The 19562-nt window shown below is 45.3% G+C and overlaps 2 protein-coding genes across 13 annotated transcripts in view; both read right to left on the reverse strand.

Moving 5' to 3' along the window:
• The window catches only part of LOC105917795 (potassium voltage-gated channel subfamily KQT member 2), a 36940-nt gene extending 25897 nt beyond the window's left edge, over positions 1-11043 (reverse strand). For 2 of the 5 annotated variants that reach the window (XR_004933543.1, XM_036151709.1), the window contains exons 1-5: positions 10696-11041; positions 7393-7543; positions 7097-7187; positions 1341-1467; positions 717-892 (exon numbers count right to left, since the gene is read on the reverse strand). Coding sequence is in view for 4 of the 5 variants with exons in the window: in XM_036151709.1 (XP_036007602.1) it covers positions 717-892; positions 1341-1467; positions 7097-7187; positions 7393-7543; positions 10696-10828 (678 nt within the window). In the remaining variant the exon portion in view is untranslated. Of the gene's footprint in view, positions 1-716; positions 893-1340; positions 1468-7096; positions 7188-7392; positions 7544-10695 lie in introns of all 5 variants that reach the window. The other 3 variants (XM_036151706.1, XM_036151705.1, XM_036151707.1) reach the window with 2 other exon arrangements.
• Positions 11044-14356: 3313 nt separating this feature from the next.
• LOC105917794 (ral GTPase-activating protein subunit beta) overlaps positions 14357-19562 on the reverse strand; it is a 42805-nt gene continuing 37599 nt past the window's right edge. For 5 of the 8 annotated variants that reach the window (XM_036151696.1, XM_036151692.1, XM_036151697.1 and 2 more), the window contains 9 exons: positions 19291-19470; positions 19052-19210; positions 18801-18918; positions 18606-18725; positions 18450-18523; positions 18248-18350; positions 17367-17421; positions 17035-17174; positions 14357-16772 (listed from right to left, as the gene is read on the reverse strand). In XM_036151696.1, the coding sequence (XP_036007589.1) occupies positions 16603-16772; positions 17035-17174; positions 17367-17421; positions 18248-18350; positions 18450-18523; positions 18606-18725; positions 18801-18918; positions 19052-19210; positions 19291-19470 (1119 nt within the window). In that variant the 3' untranslated portion in view covers positions 14357-16602. The remainder of the gene's footprint in view (positions 16773-17034; positions 17175-17366; positions 17422-18247; positions 18351-18449; positions 18524-18605; positions 18726-18800; positions 18919-19051; positions 19211-19290; positions 19471-19562) is intronic. The other 3 variants (XM_036151693.1, XM_036151700.1, XM_036151695.1) reach the window with 2 other exon arrangements.

Below are 19562 nucleotides of genomic sequence, written 5' to 3' on the forward strand. Positions count from 1 at the left end.
GGTTCCATCAGGTTCCCTCAGGTTCCATCAGGTTCCCTCAGGTTCCCTCAGGTTCCCTCAGGTTCCCTCAGGTTCCCTCAGGTTTTCCCAGGTTCTCCACCCTGATGCTGGTTCCAAACTCACAGAGAAACTGAGAGGTGGTCGGGTGTTTTCTGTTGAGGCCCCAAAGCTCTGGAAAGATCTCTGCATATGAGACGAGTTCTCTGAGAAACACGCTGACTCTTTGCTTTTAGCACATGGTGAGAACAGCACTGCATGTATGTTTTATTGTTCTGTGTTCATACATGTTCATACGTAGAGATGCAGTGTGACGTCATACTATACTGCATCTAAAAAGATGCCTTCAGTTCTTCACATGACTAGTTTTAGTTCTTTCTATCTAAAAATAATGAAATTTGCTTATTGCTCTTTTAAGATGCCCCTCCCACTTTTTATTGTCTCTTAGAACCAGAATCTTCTTTAATGTGACGGTTCACACAGATCAGATCACAGCTTCAATAAATGATCCAAAGGTTCCATTACCAGGACCACCAGATCTTCCCCAGGGTTGAGGGTCTCCACATTCATTCTGCTAATCTTTGTTTTTAGTATCTGCTGTCAGCAGAACATCTGGTTTGTTTTGGGTTTGGTTCTGATGTTAGGAGTAAACTTCTAAACTTATCCCTGCAGGAAGAACATAAGCTCCTGACAGATAACAGCGTGCACACACCAGTCACCTTGCTGTGGGCGTAGACAACTGATCCTAGCAGCTTCCAGGTTCCTCCACGTCGATCCATTCGGATCATCCGGAGGATCTGCAGGAACCGCAGGGACCTGATGGCAGACGTGGCAAAGACGTTTCCTTGAGTCCCGGCAGCCAGGACTGAGATTGAGGCTATGAGCACCATGATGTCTGCAGAGGAAAGGTAGGAGAGGAAGGTCAACTACAGAAGACGTTCTTCTGGGAAGACCTTGAGAGGAACTGGAAGACAAGCGTCACAAATAATATTTAATTAATAATTAATAAACAGACAATATGCGATCAGATCAGAAAGACTTGAGGGTCTACAGGAGCTCGGTCTCACAGGCTGGTGCTCCTTCTGGACGCCGGCGTTCCTCTTTCTGCTGATCATGATGGAAGGGGCTACAATCAGAAGGTTCTGTCTATCTTCACAGAACACCTCCAGGCTTTAGAACCAACCCCCTCTCTGACACCGGTTCTACTGGAACCTTTGAGCTGCTTCTGAACAACATGACAGCCTGTCTTTCTGTGGTTTGGTATGTTCTGGATGAGTGATCACTCCTTCCACCTGAACATGTGTTTTAGATCGAGAGCAGCAGATGGAAGTCCTGAGACTCACCGATGACACAGAACGGTTTTCTGGCGAACTTCAGTCTTCCTCTCCATCCTCGGTAGCGGCAGCAGCAACCTGCAGCCCATATCCTCACCATGTACTCCACCCCAAACACCACGATGGTCACCACCTCCTGCACCGCAGCAGCACATCAACAACAGTCAGACGTCTTTTTACTGAAACGTTCTGGAAGTTCTAAAGAAGCGAGAACGCAATGTAAGGTCCAACATCTCCTAACATGGACCTCTGCACCTCCATCACTGCCTTCATATTTTCAGCACACAATTAACAAAGCAAGTTTTTCTGTTTCAATAACAGGACAATTTGTAGTGCTGTATGCCGACATGAAGGGAACATAAAACATTACAGAGGAACAATAGCAGCAGGTTAAGATAGAAGAGAAGATGGACATCAAAGTTAATCTAATGAAGTTTCAGTAAAACAGTTTAACTAGAACAGTTAAAATCCTAAATTAATGTGTTTTTAATCTTGATTTAAAGGAACTCTTTCAGCACTTTTCCAGTTTTCTGGAAGTTTGTTCCAGATCAGTGGAGCATAGGAACTAAATGCTGCTTCTCCATGTCTGGTTCTGGTTCTGGTTCTGGTTCTGCAGAGCAGGCTGGAGCCAGAAGACCTGAGTGGTCTGGAGGGTTGATGCCCTGATAACAAGTCTGTGATGGATTTAGGTGCTAATTCAGAACCGGGTCCATGTTCTCTACGTTCTTAGTCTTAGTGGAAGGACTTTAGAACCGGGTCCATGTTCTCTACGTTCTTAGTCTTAGTGAGGACTTCAGAACCGGGTCCATGTTCTCTACGTTCTTAGTCTTAGTGAGGACTTCAGAACCGGGTCCATGTTCTCTACGTTCTCAGTCTTAGTGAGGACTTCAGAACCGGGTCCATGTTCTCTACGTTCTTAGTCTTAGTGAGGACTTCAGAACCGGGTCCATGTTCTCTACGTTCTTAGTCTTAGTGAGGACTTCAGAACCGGGTCCATGTTCTCTACGTTCTCAGTCTTAGTGAGGACTTCAGAACCGGGTCCATGTTCTCTACGTTCTTAGTCTTAGTGAGGACTTCAGAACCGGGTCCATGTTCTCTACGTTCTTAGTCTTAGTGAGGACTTCAGAACCGGGTCCATGTTCTCTACGTTCTCAGTCTTAGTGAGGACTTCAGAACCGGGTCCATGTTCTCTACGTTCTTAGTCTTAGTGAGGACTTCAGAACCGGGTCCATGTTCTCTACGTTCTCAGTCTTAGTGAGGACTTCAGAACCGGGTCCATGTTCTCTACGTTCTTAGTCTTAGTGAGGACTTCAGAACCGGGTCCATGTTCTCTACGTTCTCAGTCTTAGTGAGGACTTCAGAACCGGGTCCATGTTCTCTACGTTCTTAGTCTTAGTGAGGACTTCAGAACCGGGTCCATGTTCTCTACGTTCTTAGTCTTAGTGAGGACTTCAGAACCGGGTCCATGTTCTCAGTGATCAGTTCTACTAAAGATAAACATGGATTAGTTTCTCCAGATCCTGCTGAGACATCAGTCCTTTAATCCTGGAAATGTTCTCCAGGTTCTAGAAGGTCCACTTTGTCTTCAGATGGAGGTTCAGGTGTGAGTCCATCACTACTCCCAGGTTTCAGGCCTGATCAGTGGTTCCTAGCTGAAGCAGCTGAAGCTGTGAGCTAACTCTGGATCTCTCCTCTATTGATCCAGAAATTATTCCTAAGTTTAGTTTTTATTCTGTTAAAGAACATTTTGTCTCAGCCATGGTGAAGGTCACTAATGATGTTCTCATGGTCTTAGATAACGGACTTCTGTCTGTTCTTGTCCTGTTAGACCTCAGTGCTGCTTTTGACAGTTGATCACATCATCATCGTTGCTGCCGCAATGAATCATGGGAAATCAGGATGAAGTTTAATCACAAAGTAGGTTTGCACTTACAAGGAATTTGACTTGGTGTTGATGGTGCAGACAAAAAAAATAAAAATACAATAAATTAAAATGGATATATATACAGAAGCTATATACACTCAGTAAACTGTGCGTTAATGTAACGCAGAACCTTGTAGGTCCTGAACGGGAGAGAGAGACAGTGTCCAGAGTCACAGGCGGCTCTTGGCCTTGTTCATAAGGCCGGTAGCAGATGGAAAAACTGTTGTTGTGGCGTGAGGTTCTGGTCCTGATGGAGCGCAGCCTGTTCTGGTTCTGGTTCTGATGGAGCGCAGCCTGTTCTGGTTCTGGTCCTGATGGAGCGCAGCCTGTTCTGGTTCTGGTTCTGATGGAGCGCAGCCTGTTCTGGTTCTGGTTCTGATGGAGCGCAGCCTCCTGCCAGAGGGAAGTGACTGAAATAGTCTGTGACTGGGGTGAAGGGATCAGCCACAATCTTCCTGCACGCCTCAGAGTCCTGGAGGCGTACAGGTCCTGCAGAGATGGAAGATTGCAGCCAATCAGCTTCTCTGCAGACCTGATGACACGCTGCAGTCTGCTCTGGTCCTTAGCGGTGGCACCAGCGTACCAGATGGTGATGGAGGAGGTGAGGATGGACTCCATGATGGAGGAGTAGAACTGCACCATCATTGTCCTTGGCAGGTTGAAGTTCTTCAGCTGCCTTCTTCAGGAAGTCCATCCTCTGCTGGCAGAGCTGAAATCCACAAACAGGATCCTGGCATAGGTTCCTGCAGAGTCCAGGTGATGGAGGATGTGGTGAAGGTCCAGGCTGACAGCGTTGTCTGCAGACCTGTTGGCTCTGTAGGCAAACTGCAGGGGATCCAGGAGGGGGTCAGTGATTTCTTTAAGGTCTGAAAGCACAAGGCGCTCAAAGGACTTCATGACCACAGAGGTCAGAGCGACGGGTCTAAAGTCATTAAGTCCTGTGGTCCTTGGCTTCTGGGGAACAGGGATAATAGTGGAGGATTTGAAGCAGGCTGGTACGTGACATGTTGTTAGTGAGGTGTTAAAAATGTCTGTGAACACTGGAGACAGCTGATCATGGTTAGCCATGAAGGAAACACTCGACCCATCCTGCAAATTGGGGAAAACAACACGCCTGTCGGGCCACATGGGAAGGAGTCTTTGAAGGAGCCATGAACTGGGACAGCCTTCATCGCAGCGCTGTGATGTAATCAGCCTACAAATGCATCCTTCGGAGGATGCATCCTCCAAAGGATGCAGCCCCCCAGTCAGTCAGATTGGTTTCCCATCCCTCCTAACTGGGGCCCCCAGGGTTGCGTACTGAGTCCTACGATGTACACTTTGTACACCTGTGACCATACACCTGTCTGAGCGGTACATTTCTAAAGTTGACGTCACTGATCGGTTGAATAAACAACAAAGACAAGTCTGCTTACAGACAGGAAGTTTGAAAACTTCATGTTGTTAACAAGCTGACACCAAACTCACCAAAACAAAGGAACATGTGGTCATGGGGAAGAGAGGGGAACTCGTCCCTCTACACACCGGAGAAGAAGCAGGTAGACTGTCAGCACTTCCAACACCTGGGACACGTCTCCCAGGATGTCAACATTTACAGCAGTGAATGTGATTTCTGAGATCATTAAGGTAAAATGTCCCAGAAGCTGCTGCTGTCTTTTTAGAAATCTCTACTGAAAGCACCAACCCTCTGGTATGTTGTTGTGGTTTATGAACTAGACCACAACTGACAGAAAGGCTCTTGAGAGAGATAGAAGGACATTAATTAATCATCATTTTCCACACTTTCCAATCTTCATCACATCCAATGCTGCGTCGGTCAAAGAGACTCCTACAGACTCTTAGTGAGACCTGGTTGCTGCCATCAGGAAGGCGTTACAGATCCATCCGCCCCGGGCCTGAAGAGTCTGTAACCAACTGCCATCAGCTTTAGAAACCAAAAACAATATAATGCACTATTTTTAAAACTTTCCTGTATTTTGTTTATTGTGTGTTTGATGTGTTTTTGTGTTACTCATGTACAATAAACTGAACAGAACCAGTTCTCTGGTCTGAAGTCCTTCATCCCTTGAAGTTTTTATTTAAAAACAGAAATAATCTCTTTTTTAAGGGAGGGGTGGCTAGGGTAGGGGGGGGAGGGAGGTTCTGGTTGGTGGCCCGAACGGGTCATGTTGGCCCTGTCCCCGGGGCGCTTGTGCCAGGGGTCGTCTGGTCCGGGTACGGGATGGGGGGGGGGGGGGGGGGGGCGAAGCAGGAACCAGGTAGGTTGGATTGTGGTGGTGACACCGCCCCCCCTACCCCCATCTGGATTTGAGGGTTGACCTTCTGGGTCCGGGGGCCTGGTACCCCCTTTGGGGTGCCGGTACCTGGACCTTGGACTATTGTATATGTGAATGTGTGTATGGCGTCGTGTTGGGGGGCACTAGGGTGGGCCGTTGTGAATGAGACTGTGTATGTGTTTTTTCTTTTTCTTTTTCCTGCTTACTTGTCTGAACTGCTCCCTCTCCCAAGAACATCTTAGGTCTCCGCTAAGTGTGGAGCCCGTCCCCCCATCCTGCCCCCCTCTGCTGGCTGGCGGCATGGCCCACTGGTACATTGTTGGTGCTCGGTGTTTTGGGGCGGATGCCCGGGCGGGTACCGGCTCATTCCTGGCAGCTGCTTCGCTGCGGCTGGGGGATTTCCTCGGGGCCGTCTCTCCTCTTTCATTGGTGGGGGGGCAGATTTCATGTGTTGGCCCCTCTTGGGCGCCCTGCTTTGGGGGTCTGGGGTTTTGGGTCCCCCAGTGCCTGCATCGGTGCTCTGGGGAGGGGGGGGGGGGTTTTGGTTCTTCACAACCACTATTGAGCATTTTTCTTTTGGATAAACTTCACATACACAAGCTCACTCTCAGAAACAACTACAAGTTCTGGGTTCCAGGTACTAAGTGTTCACTTCTATACAGAAAGCCCATATTTTTTAACTTCAGCTACCATATTAAACTTGTCAGATTAAATAATACTACATATACTTCAGCGACGGTTTCAAAGGTGTTACTTTATTATATCTGTTATACTTTATCCGTTGGTTGTGTTGTTTTTTTTTACATCTCTCTTTGCAGGTGATGAAGCAGACTGAAGCCGTTTTATCATTCTCTCCCTTTTATCTCCTCTTTCTTTCACCTTTCGCCTTTTCTTTCTTGTTTTTCCTTTCCTCTTCTACTTTCCCTTTGCAGTGTCTATTTACTTTGAAATACTTCCTGCATAAATTATAATAAGACTATTTACACGCATAACTCAAGCGGAGCACTATGGCGTACTGCTCCACTAGTGAAGGTAAAATCTGTTTCTTTTTGGCATTAAGACAAAAATTCTTATTGCCACATTGCCAGACAGGACACTGTTAAAAAAAAGAAAAGAAAAGAACAAAAAGAAAAAGAGATTATTAATCTCAATAGTAACTTTCCTGGTTAAATAAAGATTTTTAAAAAGTGCAGAACTTCAGAGAACTGGTGGTTCTAACTAGTTTCAAGCCGAGGGCCCGTTCAGGCTCACATACGGCCCAGAACATTGACACTCTGAGGAGGATGAGGCTCGATTTTTAACAGAAAAAAGAAGAAAGCTGTGAGGAACTGATGACAGAACAGAGGAGCAGACAGAACTAAAGGTTTTGGAGCAGTAGCACCAATAATCATCTTCATCACAAAAACCCTCAGGAAACATCTTCCTCTTTATCAACACCAGCTAAGACAGTCACAGAACTGCCCTAGCTCACCTGGGCCTAATCTGGTTCTGAATTAAGCCCAGGTTGACAGGAGAACTCTGGTGTAGGTAGAACCAGGCGGGCTGGGGGTGTTCTGATTTCTTACCAGGATGTAGAGGGCATCCTCAGAACTCTTCTCATACTCTCTGATGGTGGAGAACACAGACAGAACCAGGCAGGAGAACACCAGCAGGAACCTGGACACAGAACATCAATGAACCCATGAAAGCTGAGCATTGATATGAATCTTCCTCTGCTCCAGTAATGTGAGCAGCTGTTACCCAGCTTCTTAACTTTCCAGTAATACAGTTATATCTGCATAATTACACTAAAAACAGACACATTCATGAAGCAGCAACATCAGCGGACAGGTGTGTGATGGATGTTCATTCAGGTAGTTACACATAGGCGTGGTAGATGAAGGCCCATCCTCGAGGTCTCTCCAGGACGTTGTACAGGAAGTTCTGCAGCCGCCTGTAGAGGGCGTTTCTTTTAGGAGGTTTCTTTCCTCCAGACACGCTGCTGCGCTGACGCCGAGGACCTTCATCACTACCTGGAAATCACAGATACTGACTGAGAGACCATACAGGTGTTCTTTGAACCATCCTGCCATATGTGCAAACAGGAAGTCAGTTGTCTGTAGATCCTGCAGCAGCAGCTCCAGCTGCCAGAGTCTCTGGGTCCGTCTCCAGGAGCTCACCTCATCTGGACTCGTTCCTCGAGGCTAAACTGCTGCAGCTCCTCCATGCTGGAGAGTTTTCACTGATGAACAGAGATCTTTACGTCTGACCATAGATTCTCTATTTATTGAATTTCATTTTTTATTCTCCTCAATTAATGATGAAAAATATGCTGCTCTAACTCTGCGAAGGGTCTTGTTATACAACAATAGACTGTCCCTCCAGATTAGGTAGGATTCCTCTTGGTGTGTAAAGCGCCATTTTCTCTCCAATTTCCTAACATTGTGCTTCAAGGAACGCAGCTCTGAATTAAACCAGGGAGCCAGCTTCCTGTGAATAATCACCTTCTTTTTCAAGGGAGCTACATTGTCTAATGCAGAACGCAATGACGAAGTCATACCGTTAACAAAGACATCTATCTGTGAATTGGAAGAAACAACATTGCTGCTATCTGCAGGGTATTTCTGCAATACTGACGATATTAAGAGGTGGACAGACTCTTTAAAGTTTGATACAGCATTATCCGATAAAGGACAATCTCCTCGGGAGTGGTGGTCTAGTGGTTAGAGTGTTGAGCTTGGGTCCTTGTGGTTCTGAGTTCAGACTGACTGCCATTCTGGGTCCCTGAGCAAGACCCTCAACCCCAGATTGCTCCCCAGGCGCCACACAGTGGCAGCCAACTGCTCCCCCAGGGGATGGGTTAAGGTGCAGAAGTGAATTTCTCCATCGTGAGATCAATAAAGTTCAGTTATTATTATTATTATCCGTCCGTCCGTCCGTTGTCTTCCGCTTATCCGGGGTCGGGTCGCGGGGGCAGCAGCTTCAGTAGGGAGGCCCAGACGTCCCTCTCCCCAGCCACTTGGGCCAGCTCCTCAGGAGGAATCCCAAGGCGTTCCCAGCAGGGAGACATAGTCCCTCCAGCGTGTCCTGGGTCTTCCCCTGGGCCTCCTCCCGGTGGGACGTGCCCGGAACACCTCACCAGGGAGGCGTCCAGGAGGCATCCTGACCAGATGCCCGAGCCACCTCAACTGGCTCCTCTGGACGTGGAGGAGCAGCGGCTCTACTCTGAGTCCTCCCCGGATGACTGAGCTCCTCACCCTATCTCTAAGGGAGAGCCCAGACACACTACGGAGAAAACTCATTTCAGCCGCTTGTATCCGGGATCTCGTTCTTTCAGTCACGACCCAAAGCTCGTGACCATAGATGAGGGTAGGAACGTAGATCGACCGGTAAATCGAGAGCTTGGCCTTTTGGCTCAGCTCTCTCTTCACCACAACGGATCGGTACAGCGCCCGCTTCACAGCAGACGCTGCACCAATCCGCCTGTCGATCTCCCGCTCCATCTTCCCCTCATTCGTTTATTATTATTATTATTATTATTATTATTATTATTTACAGATCTACTAGAATGGAACGCTCTTTTGGGGAAATCTACTGCACAACCACCACTGTCCACTATGGAGAATATAGCTTTTAACTCGTGTCAGAGTAAAGGGCTTCTTTCCAAATTTGACAATATTTTATTGGCAGCATCAAAAGATAGTAGCCCATCATATTTGCAAGCCTGGGGGTGTGATATAAAACACTTTATCGTTGTATGTGGCAGTATGAAGAGCTTCACATTTTTGGGAAACAAATATCTACCATAATTTTAGACTTAAACGAATGTAAAATTCCCATTGATGATAAATAGTATTTACTATATATATATATATATATATATATATCCTACTGGCTTTAAATGTGATGCAAAAAAGGAAACTTGTAGCCTGATGCCAGCAAAATGTGTTATTGCTTTAAATTGGAAGGAGACTGGGAGACCTGGGGATCTGGTGTCCGCTACTTTGGCTCCTGAGAAACTCAACTATACGGCCAGATAGAATTATGGCTGCCCTTTTTACAGTTTGTTAAAGACTTTGATTTGTATAAACTGACTTGTTAAGTGAGTGTACGGTGGGTTTTAGGGTGGGGGGGGGGGGGGTGTTCCTTGTTAAAAAACTGAAAAACGGTGTTAGCTGAGTTACTTGCCTCACAGAACGATTGCTGGTCAAACTGCAGCAATCAACCAGCATGCCACAGTTGTAGCATTACATTGAATTGAGTCAACATAGCAACACGAGACTGGAACAGCAACAAAAGCAGCATGTGACTTCAAGCTGTTACCAGTCTGGAGGAGAAGAGCTGCTCTGAGTCCAACAGGCCACTGTTAATCCTCGTTTTGTCTCTTTATCTGTACGTCTTTACCAAAGGCCCTGCTTCTCTGTCCTGATGGTCTCTACGTGACCGCGGTGGGGAGGAAGGGACTAAGCTGTGCAGGTAGGCGCACACGCTGCCGGCTGGCTAAACAAGACATTTAAGAACAACATGGAGATGATGTGTGACGTCGTACCACAGTCCATCTGGAATATTGCCTTTAGTTCTTCACATCACTAGTATCTCATTGTATCTAAAATAATAACATTTCGTTTGTTGCTCCTTTAAATTACATCTGGGTCAAAGTCATTGCTGTTTTGTAAAATATGCAATAAAAAGAGACATTCAGTCCGTCACGCTTATTCAGATAAATGTTCATTTCATGCAGAAGTTCACTCAGAGTCTCGCATGCAGGCAGCTGCTGGCGTCTCCTCCAGGTTCTGGAAAACAGTTTGAGTCAGAAACATTTTAGGTAAACTCAGCTCCGGTCCTGACCCGGCAGACCAGAACCAGCAGACCAGAACCAGCAGACCAGAACCAGCAGTCCAGAACCAGCAGACCAGAACCAGCACACTGGAACCAGCAGACCAGAACCAGCTCTCTGGTGTCCCTCAGATCTTCCTGCTGACTCTTCTCAGCTCTCCCGGGATGCGCCACCATCTCTCAGGCCTCTCGGTGCGCATGCACGCTAAACAATAGAGCCCTCACTCCGAACCTGCATTTCTGGATCAGAACCCTGACCGGTTCTTTCTATCCTGGACCCGTCCTGCTTTTATTCCCAAACATCCCGCACCGAACACGCACGCGTGCGCGGCCCCGTGGATGAGCTCACCTGCGATGAGCAGCGCTCCGTCCCTGCTGGACTCCGTCCCGCCGGACTCCAGGCCCACGAAGCCCACTTTCAGCTTCTTCTGCTCGGCCTGCGCTCCGGGGAACACCCCGCCGTTCCGGGACTTCTGCACCATGACGAGGACGCGCACCGAGCCGCGGAGCTACAGCCTGCCCGCACACGGAGCCTGGAGGCGGGGCGGAGGCTGCGGGAGCATCGCTGCTGGAAGATGGAGGGATGCGGAGAAACGCCGCAGCGAGGAGGACAGCCCGGCTGCAGATTGGCTGATCAGCAGATCTTCATCCTCTTCCTCACCTCTCTGTGCGCCAAGCGACGGGATGACGTCAGCGGCTGTCGGTCATCGCAGATCAAGAGAATCAGAAAGACTCTTATTGATTATGTTGATTATGCATGTTTGATGAACCAAGGATGGTAACTATGGTAACCGGAGGAGAGGAGGATGCGCTGCTTCCTGATTGGCTCCCTGAGGATGTTCCTTCAGTTCTCTTTGGTTCGTTTCTGGATATTTTTACTGATGACATCATTCAGCTAAAAAAACAAAGAAATAAAATGTTTTCAAGCGAAACTCAGAGTCAGTCCAGGTCCAGGTTCTGGTGACCTGCTCAGAACGTGGTGTGTCCTTTGCATCTATGATGTTTACATTGTTTAATTAAGACTGTGTTCATATTTGAGAATAAAATGTGTTTAAATCCTTTTAGAGTTGTTTTGATATTTCGACGGCTTAGTGTCCCAGCTGTACCTGAATGCAGCGTGCACAGCTGATCTGATTTATGGGATGTTCTGAGTTTGGACGGGATGAATCTCACTGCTGATTAAATTTTCTTCTGCCTAAACTCGGCGAAGCCTGGCACCCGACAGAGCATGCGGGACAATTCTGCTCATTTTAGCTTCTTTGTTTTCTTTTGTTTCTTTAGGTTGTTAACCCAGGACAATAAACACATTTACATACATTAAATACAATCTTTGTTTCTCCAAACACATTTAATAAACAAATAACTGTTCCCCTTAACTTAGTAATCTAATTATACATCTTGAATCCATTCTTATGCAAACCATTTTATGAATACAGAAATAAATGCTAAATCAAAGGAATTGAATTTATACTCCTCTTAATTTCCAAATATAAGAAAACATACATACCAGAAGCATCTCTGTAGTTCCAAACACAAAAAACAAACTGAAGCGATGAAAAGCACAGGTGTGTGTCTATAATCAGCCCTACCTGAGGACAGCGCAGCCACACCTGCTATTGGAACTACACTGGCCTGTTGTGGAAAGAATCTAACAACTAAATAAAAGCAAACACTTTATGAATGACAACACACCTCCCACTTAACCCCAGGAGTTGTTCTTCAACGGGAACCAGGAGCACGAGACGTCTGACATCTGGGGGAACAATGTTAGCAGGAGTTAGAGATCAGCACTTTTAAGACTATTTGTCCTTTCTTTCTGCCATTTTTCCCTTGATTGGCTTTACTACTGGGTAACTTGGAAAAGTTCTCACGTTCGGATCTCTCACTGTTCCTTTCTTGTCACAACTTACACTGACAATCCTGCATGATTTATATCGGCCCCTTAGTGAGTTTTGATCTGCGATCCACCCCTCATCTCCTACAGCAACAATCTATTCCTTTGTGTGCCGTTTACGTCTTATTTACTTCTAATGAACAGGTTTGGCCCAGTTAGAGACCATTTATTCCTGAACTTGCTGACTTGTCTTTGAATGTTGTGGAGTCTTTTGTAAGCTTTGCCCTCAAATTGAAAATCGCCTGGATCTCCTTCGGGGCCGGCTCATCCAAGTAAGAGTGTAAGGACTAACATATTCCACACTGTCCTGCCGTATTGGTAATAAATTGTAAGAAACATTTTGTTCTGATATCTTTTCACCGGTTTCTCTGAGAAGGTCTGTGCCGTGGAAATGCTTTTGTTGAAAGCAAACAGATTGTCTAGAAGGTGGGCTCAGGTTAAGGGCAACAGCATGTTGATTGGTTAATCTGCTCAGAACCTGCAAAACAGGTGAGTTGAGAAGTGGAGGCGAAGGCCAGAGGAGTTTATTTCTACGTCTCTTTTTGTAGCTGCATGTAAAAAGATATCCACATGAATGATTAGAGGGATTAACACAGAATAGGTAAAATATTTAGAAAGTTACAGCAGTAAAATTATTAACAGAAAAGACTTAAAATAGGTAGAATTAGCTCGAGCTGAGAAATTGAAAAATTAGGGACGTATAAATTTTTATCACAGAATGTGATAAATATGAAGAGGGACACTTAAGTTTGGCTGTCAAAACTGATTCACAGCTGGTAAATAAGATTTAATTATAGCAACAGAGTGGTTTCCAAACAGAAATTCTAGTAATTACTTAAAGTGTAGAGATATATTTGTAAAAATGTGAAAAGGACTGATGCCTCTGAATAATGGAAATGGCGAACTAAAGGTGATCCAACTTGTTTAAAGCTAATTGAGGTTCTGCTACTTGGGCTGATATGGTAGTGACAGATTTGAATCTAGTAGGAATTAAATCTTCTAGCAGAAAAAGGTGTTTTTTAAAAAAAACTTATGGTTATTTCTTTTGCATAAGAACCCTGGTCAACAAAATGATCAAATCTGCTGACAGGAAGTAGATCCGGTCTCGTTTCAGGTTTCAGGTGCTGCTGGACGACAAAACATCTCAACCACCTAAACGAGTGACACAAGAACGCTTTGATCATTAATTCTTTTCTTGGGCTTTTAATACATTTTCTACATTTAGAGTTTTTACTGTTGAATCTGGTTTAAGAGTTTTATTTCTGCTCATGTATTTTGTTTTGTGTGCTCTCCATGTACTCTGGGAGTCAAGACTCCCGTCTTAAACTCAACGGCTACTATTGTAAGACGGCAATGATAATTCTGGAAGAGGTGGCGTTATTGACTTGTTCCCATTTCCATACTTCTGTTAAATTCATGATCCAAACGGCCAGCATGATGTTTTTATGTTCTGTCGGTCTGCAGCTTTTAGAAGAACTAATGCTAGCATCAATGGTCTCCAAGTCATGACAACTGAAAAAGATTTACCTTTGGCCAGAACACGCAGATGATAACATGTTTTGACCACAGAATCAATTTGTTGAATTTACACTTTAAATATGACTCTTAAGTTTCTAAGTCATTTCCTATTAAAATTGGAAAAACACCAAACATCTGTCTCAGGACATACAAGCTTCTGTTTTACATTAACGCACAGTTTACTGAGTGTATATAGCTTCTGTATATATATATATATATATATATATATATATATATATATATATATATATATATATCCTTTTACTTTTTATTTTACTGTATTCTTATTTTTTGTCTGCACCATCAACACCAAGTCAAATTCCTTGTTAGTGCAAACCTACTTGGCGATTAAACTTGATTCATCTTCTTCTTCTGATTCTTCAAAGAAATGAAAAATGGTTTTATATTTCCACTGTTCTTCTAGCGAGGACCTCCTTGTGACTCTAGGTGGCGCCGTTTGTCCTGTACAGCCTCAGAGGAAGGAAAACATGACACCAGATGCAAATTCTGGGCCCAGAATCAGAACATTCACTTCATGAACTATAAAAAGTATAACTTTAAATGACCATGGCAGTTACTGAAACTGAAACCATTTAGTACAAAATCCAATTTTATTCTGTAAATTATGACCCAAATATATAACCAAATATTTTCTGTAATTTCATTTTCCTTTAACCAGATAAAAAATCCCAAAGAGATCAAGATCTCATTTGCAAGGAGGACCTGAGGAGAAAGTCTGCAGCACACATCCAGAGTTACACAAGTCTAACATTTTAAGAGATAATACAATCATTAAATTAATACATCAAATACAAAGGCCTGATTAATAGATTCAGATTGCTTGTTTTTAAAGAAAGTTCAGAAAGGAAATCCTCTATTTTGAGTTCACACTGGATGCCAAATGCTTGTTTCCCTTTTTCCATTTGAGCGTGTGGAACATGCTGGAGCGAAGAGAAAAGCCAGCGTTAGATGTAGGAGAGCGTTTAAGGAAGATGGAGCCTGGCCAGGCAGAGTTTTAGAATAATAATATTATAGATAATAATAGTAATAATAGTAATGGATGCAGATCATGAAATGAATGCTTCTCTGTCCACTGAGAGGCCAATCGCTGCTGGTGTAGAGTTCCCAGTGAGACGTCTGCAGTCGTCAGGGAACCGCGATAAACAGCCAAACACTGAAGACGTTTGGCCTTCAGCATTCGTCTACAGAACGTCTCCACAGCAGAACAGTGGCTGAGAACATCGTTTTCTTGCTTTGAGAGACAAATGGGATCCAATCCAGTAATAAAATCCAATCTTCACCCTCAGTTTTTGGACCAAATTTGCTATGAACATTTTAAAAGAGCTCTTTATCCAGTATAAAGCCCAGGTATTTATAGTTAGCAACAAACTCAATTTGTTTGCCTAAGGCAGTAGTTCAAAATGAAAAACCTCTTCATGAATGCGGGAATACCATGGCTTTCGTGTTATCCCCGTTTAAAACCAATTTAAGAGTTTGTACGAGACTGAACTATATTTAGAGCAGACTAAAAAAACTCTACGGTCTGTAGGAGGGAAGAAGAGCAGCAATAGATTACCAAGTCATCTGCAAAAAAATGATTTAGTGATAAAAACCTTCAGCAGCAGAAGATGGACCCAGAATAAACCTAAAGGTCAAACCAGAGCAGCTAAAAGTGAGGTTCATGTTGGAGCTTTAACTGGAAACAGTTTGGGTGAAGGTAAAATGTGGTTTGTTCTGATTTATGGCCCACACGTCTTCATCCCAGGGTTAGGAGGAGGAAGAGCTCTAACAGGGAATCCCTCGTTCCTCAGAGGTTCTTACAACAACTACAGGAGAAGATCAGGGGCCTCGTGTACGAGTTCAGCTCTCAGACTGGAGGTTGGCCATCAGGAGAAATCCTGCAACACCCAGAAAAAATCCAGATGTGTGAAACTGTGCGTATCAGGTTACCTTGATAAATCTGGATGTGCAGGAAACAATTCACAGGTGCATTATTGGACCCTGATACCTGCCCCTAAATACATCCTCAAATTAGCATAAATACCAGGAAGGCGACATTATGACGTGAATATGCCTCCAATAGTTCGATGAGGTGGTCCGTCTCCACGCTTTAAATCTTTACAGCGAGTCAGGATGTAACTTAAAATAAATCAAGTCAGCCATCACAGCCTGCTCTTTTGTTCCCAACATAACTTAAATATAATGAGAATAATTCTTATCATAGCAGCATGAGATCAGCTCCATTCTGCTAACGAGGGCCACAGAACATCGACTTTCATGCATGTGAACAACGTGGATGAGACACTGCAGACTCAGCCATGTTAAACCCGATCCCACCGCCACTTTTTCTGCACAGACACGCTTTATACGCTGCTCTCCAGCACCATGGATGAACTTTCACAGCTCTTCAGGTAGAAACTTTTCTGGTTGCTCACAGCTCAGTTTCTGACAGAATATCTGCAGCAGTTCCCAGCTTTGTTCTGCGAGAACAGACTGGAGGGGGGGGGGGGGGTGCACTGACACGTCTGCGCATTGGCTTGGATTATCCAGTTTAATGGAAGCCGATTGAACTGGACGAGAACTGGACCTTAACTCAGAGTTCTGTTTGACCTGTAGATGTCCACATCATTATCAGGACAGGTGAGCTCATCAGTCAGGTGAGCTCATCAGTCAGGTGAGCTCATCAGTCAGGTGAGCTCGAGTCAGTGTATCTTCTCATTTTGGTCAGCTAACTCTTCCTAATTATTTTGCTTTTAATTCTCTGCTTTCTGATTGGCTGATCTGAAGCTTCCCATTGTGACGCCGTTTACGTTAAGTTGAACACCTGGTTGCCATGGGAAGAGTTTAAAGATGGAACAGGGCAGAGTAGAAGGCGGGTTCAGAGCAGCAACTTTTGTAACCAAGGATGATGTCATTGATCAGGTGTTTCCTTCTGACATGAGGCGGAGGGGCGGAGTCACTCTCCAGCCGCCAGCGGTGAGAGCAGTTAGAGACCATCTCTGTGACCAGGAACCCTGAGGAGGAGAGACAGGTGGGTAGGACCAACAGGTGTAACTGAGTTCTTGTCTAAGATCTAACTGATCTGTAGAAGAACCGAAGAACCAGCCGCTGATCGGACCTGATTCTGTTCCTGTGGATGTAGGTGGTTACGCTGTCAGACCTGGATCAGGGTTCTGCTGCCTCACCAACAACTGCTTTCTGGACCTGACAGAACCTGCAGTTCTACAGTGACTCTAGGATCCATGGGATCTGAGTCTTTAACATGAAAATGCTTACCCAGAGACCTCCTGCTGGTCACCATGCCATCCACCAACGGGTTAACCAGTCCCAGCTTGGTGGAGGTGGTTCCATGGAGACAGATCCTGTAGAGTCCCGTTTTCAAAGGATGGATGAAGATGACTTGGATGTTGGAGGAACTGAGAGACAGATGGACAGAGTCTGTTAGATCTGGAGGGGAACGCTGAGCTCTGAGCTGACCAAAGGAGAACATCATCAGAGACGCTGAACTGAATTCAGAGAACATAGAACTTCAGATGGGACCGATTAGAAGTACTGACGCCTTTCCTCAAGTCTGGGACAGATCTGTCCTGCATCTGACTGACATTTACCTCGTCTCGGTCTGCGCTCTCGTCTCCAACAGCAGATCGGTCAGAGGAAACTTCTCTGAAACACAAAGATCAGAGGATTGACCCGTTAGTCCTCTAGACCCACGCAGTTCTAGAAAGCAGAGACGGGTGGAGTCTTCAGTTCTACAGAGAACATGGCCGGTCCCTTGGTTTCTGGAACATCGTGTGAAGCTTCTGGTGCGTATTGCCTCTGCCCCTGAACATTTTAGTGTCATCAAAATTACATCCTGCTTCTTCCTCCAAGTTGTTTCCTGAAATGAAACCGTGAGCGTAGCGGTGCTACATGCTAAGCTAACAGTACAACGCGGATGATTGAGAGCAACATAAAGCTGACGTGCATCAGTGAAGTTGTAACGCGCCCAGACATCAGAGCTGTAAGCTAGCGCTAGCTGCTATTAGCTTCACTGACAACCCAATAACAGGTTCTGTCTCGGTCTGTTTCCATCGAGCTGCACCACGAAACGCTCCACTGCGTGAATGCAGACTGGAACAGAGAAACAGCCAACAAACATGTGTTCAGTCTTTGTTTTCTATAAGTTAATGCTTCAATACATTAACTTATAGTCTATAAGTTAATGCTTCAATACATTAACTTATAGGCTATAAGTTAATGTATTGATAGGCTTGTGAAAACATAGTTTTCACAAGCCTGTAGACGGCAATGTTTACTACGTGGTTCGTGTTGGTCAGTATGAATTACTATTTAAAATTGATATATTAGTCGCACCTGAATACAAGTCACAGGATTGGCCAAACTATGAAAAAAAAGTGTGACTTATAATCAGTCAGTTTGTCAGTTAATTAGTTAGTTAATTAGTCAGTTAATTAGTCAGTCAGTCAGTTAATTGTTCTGGTTTGGTTACCAATGTCCTCGAAGCTTTCGACCCAAACAATCAGCAGCTTTGAGTCAGAGCTGAAAAATGATGCCACACCATGACAGGACCTGATGTCTTCTGATGGACGGGTCTGAACAAACGGGTGACGAACAGGTAAAGACAGGTGAGACAGAGAGATCAAGACAGAAAAAAGAGTTTGTTCTTGAGTTGAGGTGTAGTCTGGCCTGACCTCAGAACATCTGTGGTTTGATGATGAAACAGTGGCTTGCCCCACCTCCTCAGAACTCCTCAACCAATCAGCTGCTTTGAAAATGAAAGGTTTTAAATTGCTCACCGATCAGCTTTCATGTAGAAATAAGTCACAGCTGTCTTATTGGTTACTGACTGTAGGTGTGCAATGAAGGAACGATGAAGGTGATCCATGTCAAAGCGTCTGCAAACTTCAGGATGAACCTCCGCCCATCAAACACGCTGCCTCCACTGTCACCCAAAACCGCCGGGAACTCTGGAAAAGAGGTACAGACCGGTCTGGTGACCTCGGAATACAGACACATGTACCTTTATCACATAGAGAACTCACCTGAACGACCGGCTCTGCCCACCTGCAGTCGCCCCACCTCTTCAGGCCAACCAAGAGAAGACAGAAAATCTAGGAAACGACCACTGACACTGGTCTGCTTCTCCACGTTCCCAAGGATCTGCAGGGAAATGGACAGGAAAGTTAAACTCAGAACCACCTGAGACAGGTGAACAGCTTACCTTGGAAGCAGGAGACAAGGATAGGAAGAACCAGGACTAGTTAGTCAGACGGGTAAAACAAACGAGCAATACCTCTCTGGGTTTCCTCTGTCCGGCTCTCATGTAGAAGACAAAGGCACAATCCCTGTTTCTGGACGGAAGCTGGTCCAAACGTCTCAGGTTGTCTGAGAAACCTGGAAGAGACGAGTCCAGAGACAAGAGTGCCGGCTGGACGCTGTTGATACCTGGATCCTACAGAGAGACGAGACAGACAGGTCAGAGACGGGCAGGTTAGTCAGATCAGATTAGTCTTTTCCTGATGTCTACGCTACCTTCACACTCTCAGGAGTCAGCAAACCCAGGTGGGATAAGAAGACTCTCGTCACCTGGAAAGAGCTGATTGGAGGAGGTGGTCTGCAGGTTGCCATAGCGATTGAATGGCCGCTCAGCTGAGGCTGAGCTTCAATGTGCTCCTGAATTTTCAAGGTTGCTCTCAGACGCTCCAACACCTGCTGTACGTAAAGCGCAGATGTCCACACCTGAGACACACCTGTCACCTGATCTGTAACACCTACAAACACCTAGAAAGCATCTTAACCCTCAT

The sequence above is a fragment of the Fundulus heteroclitus genome, chromosome 20 (assembly GCF_011125445.2).
Source record: "Fundulus heteroclitus isolate FHET01 chromosome 20, MU-UCD_Fhet_4.1, whole genome shotgun sequence".
NCBI classification, from domain to species: domain Eukaryota; kingdom Metazoa; phylum Chordata; class Actinopteri; order Cyprinodontiformes; family Fundulidae; genus Fundulus; species Fundulus heteroclitus.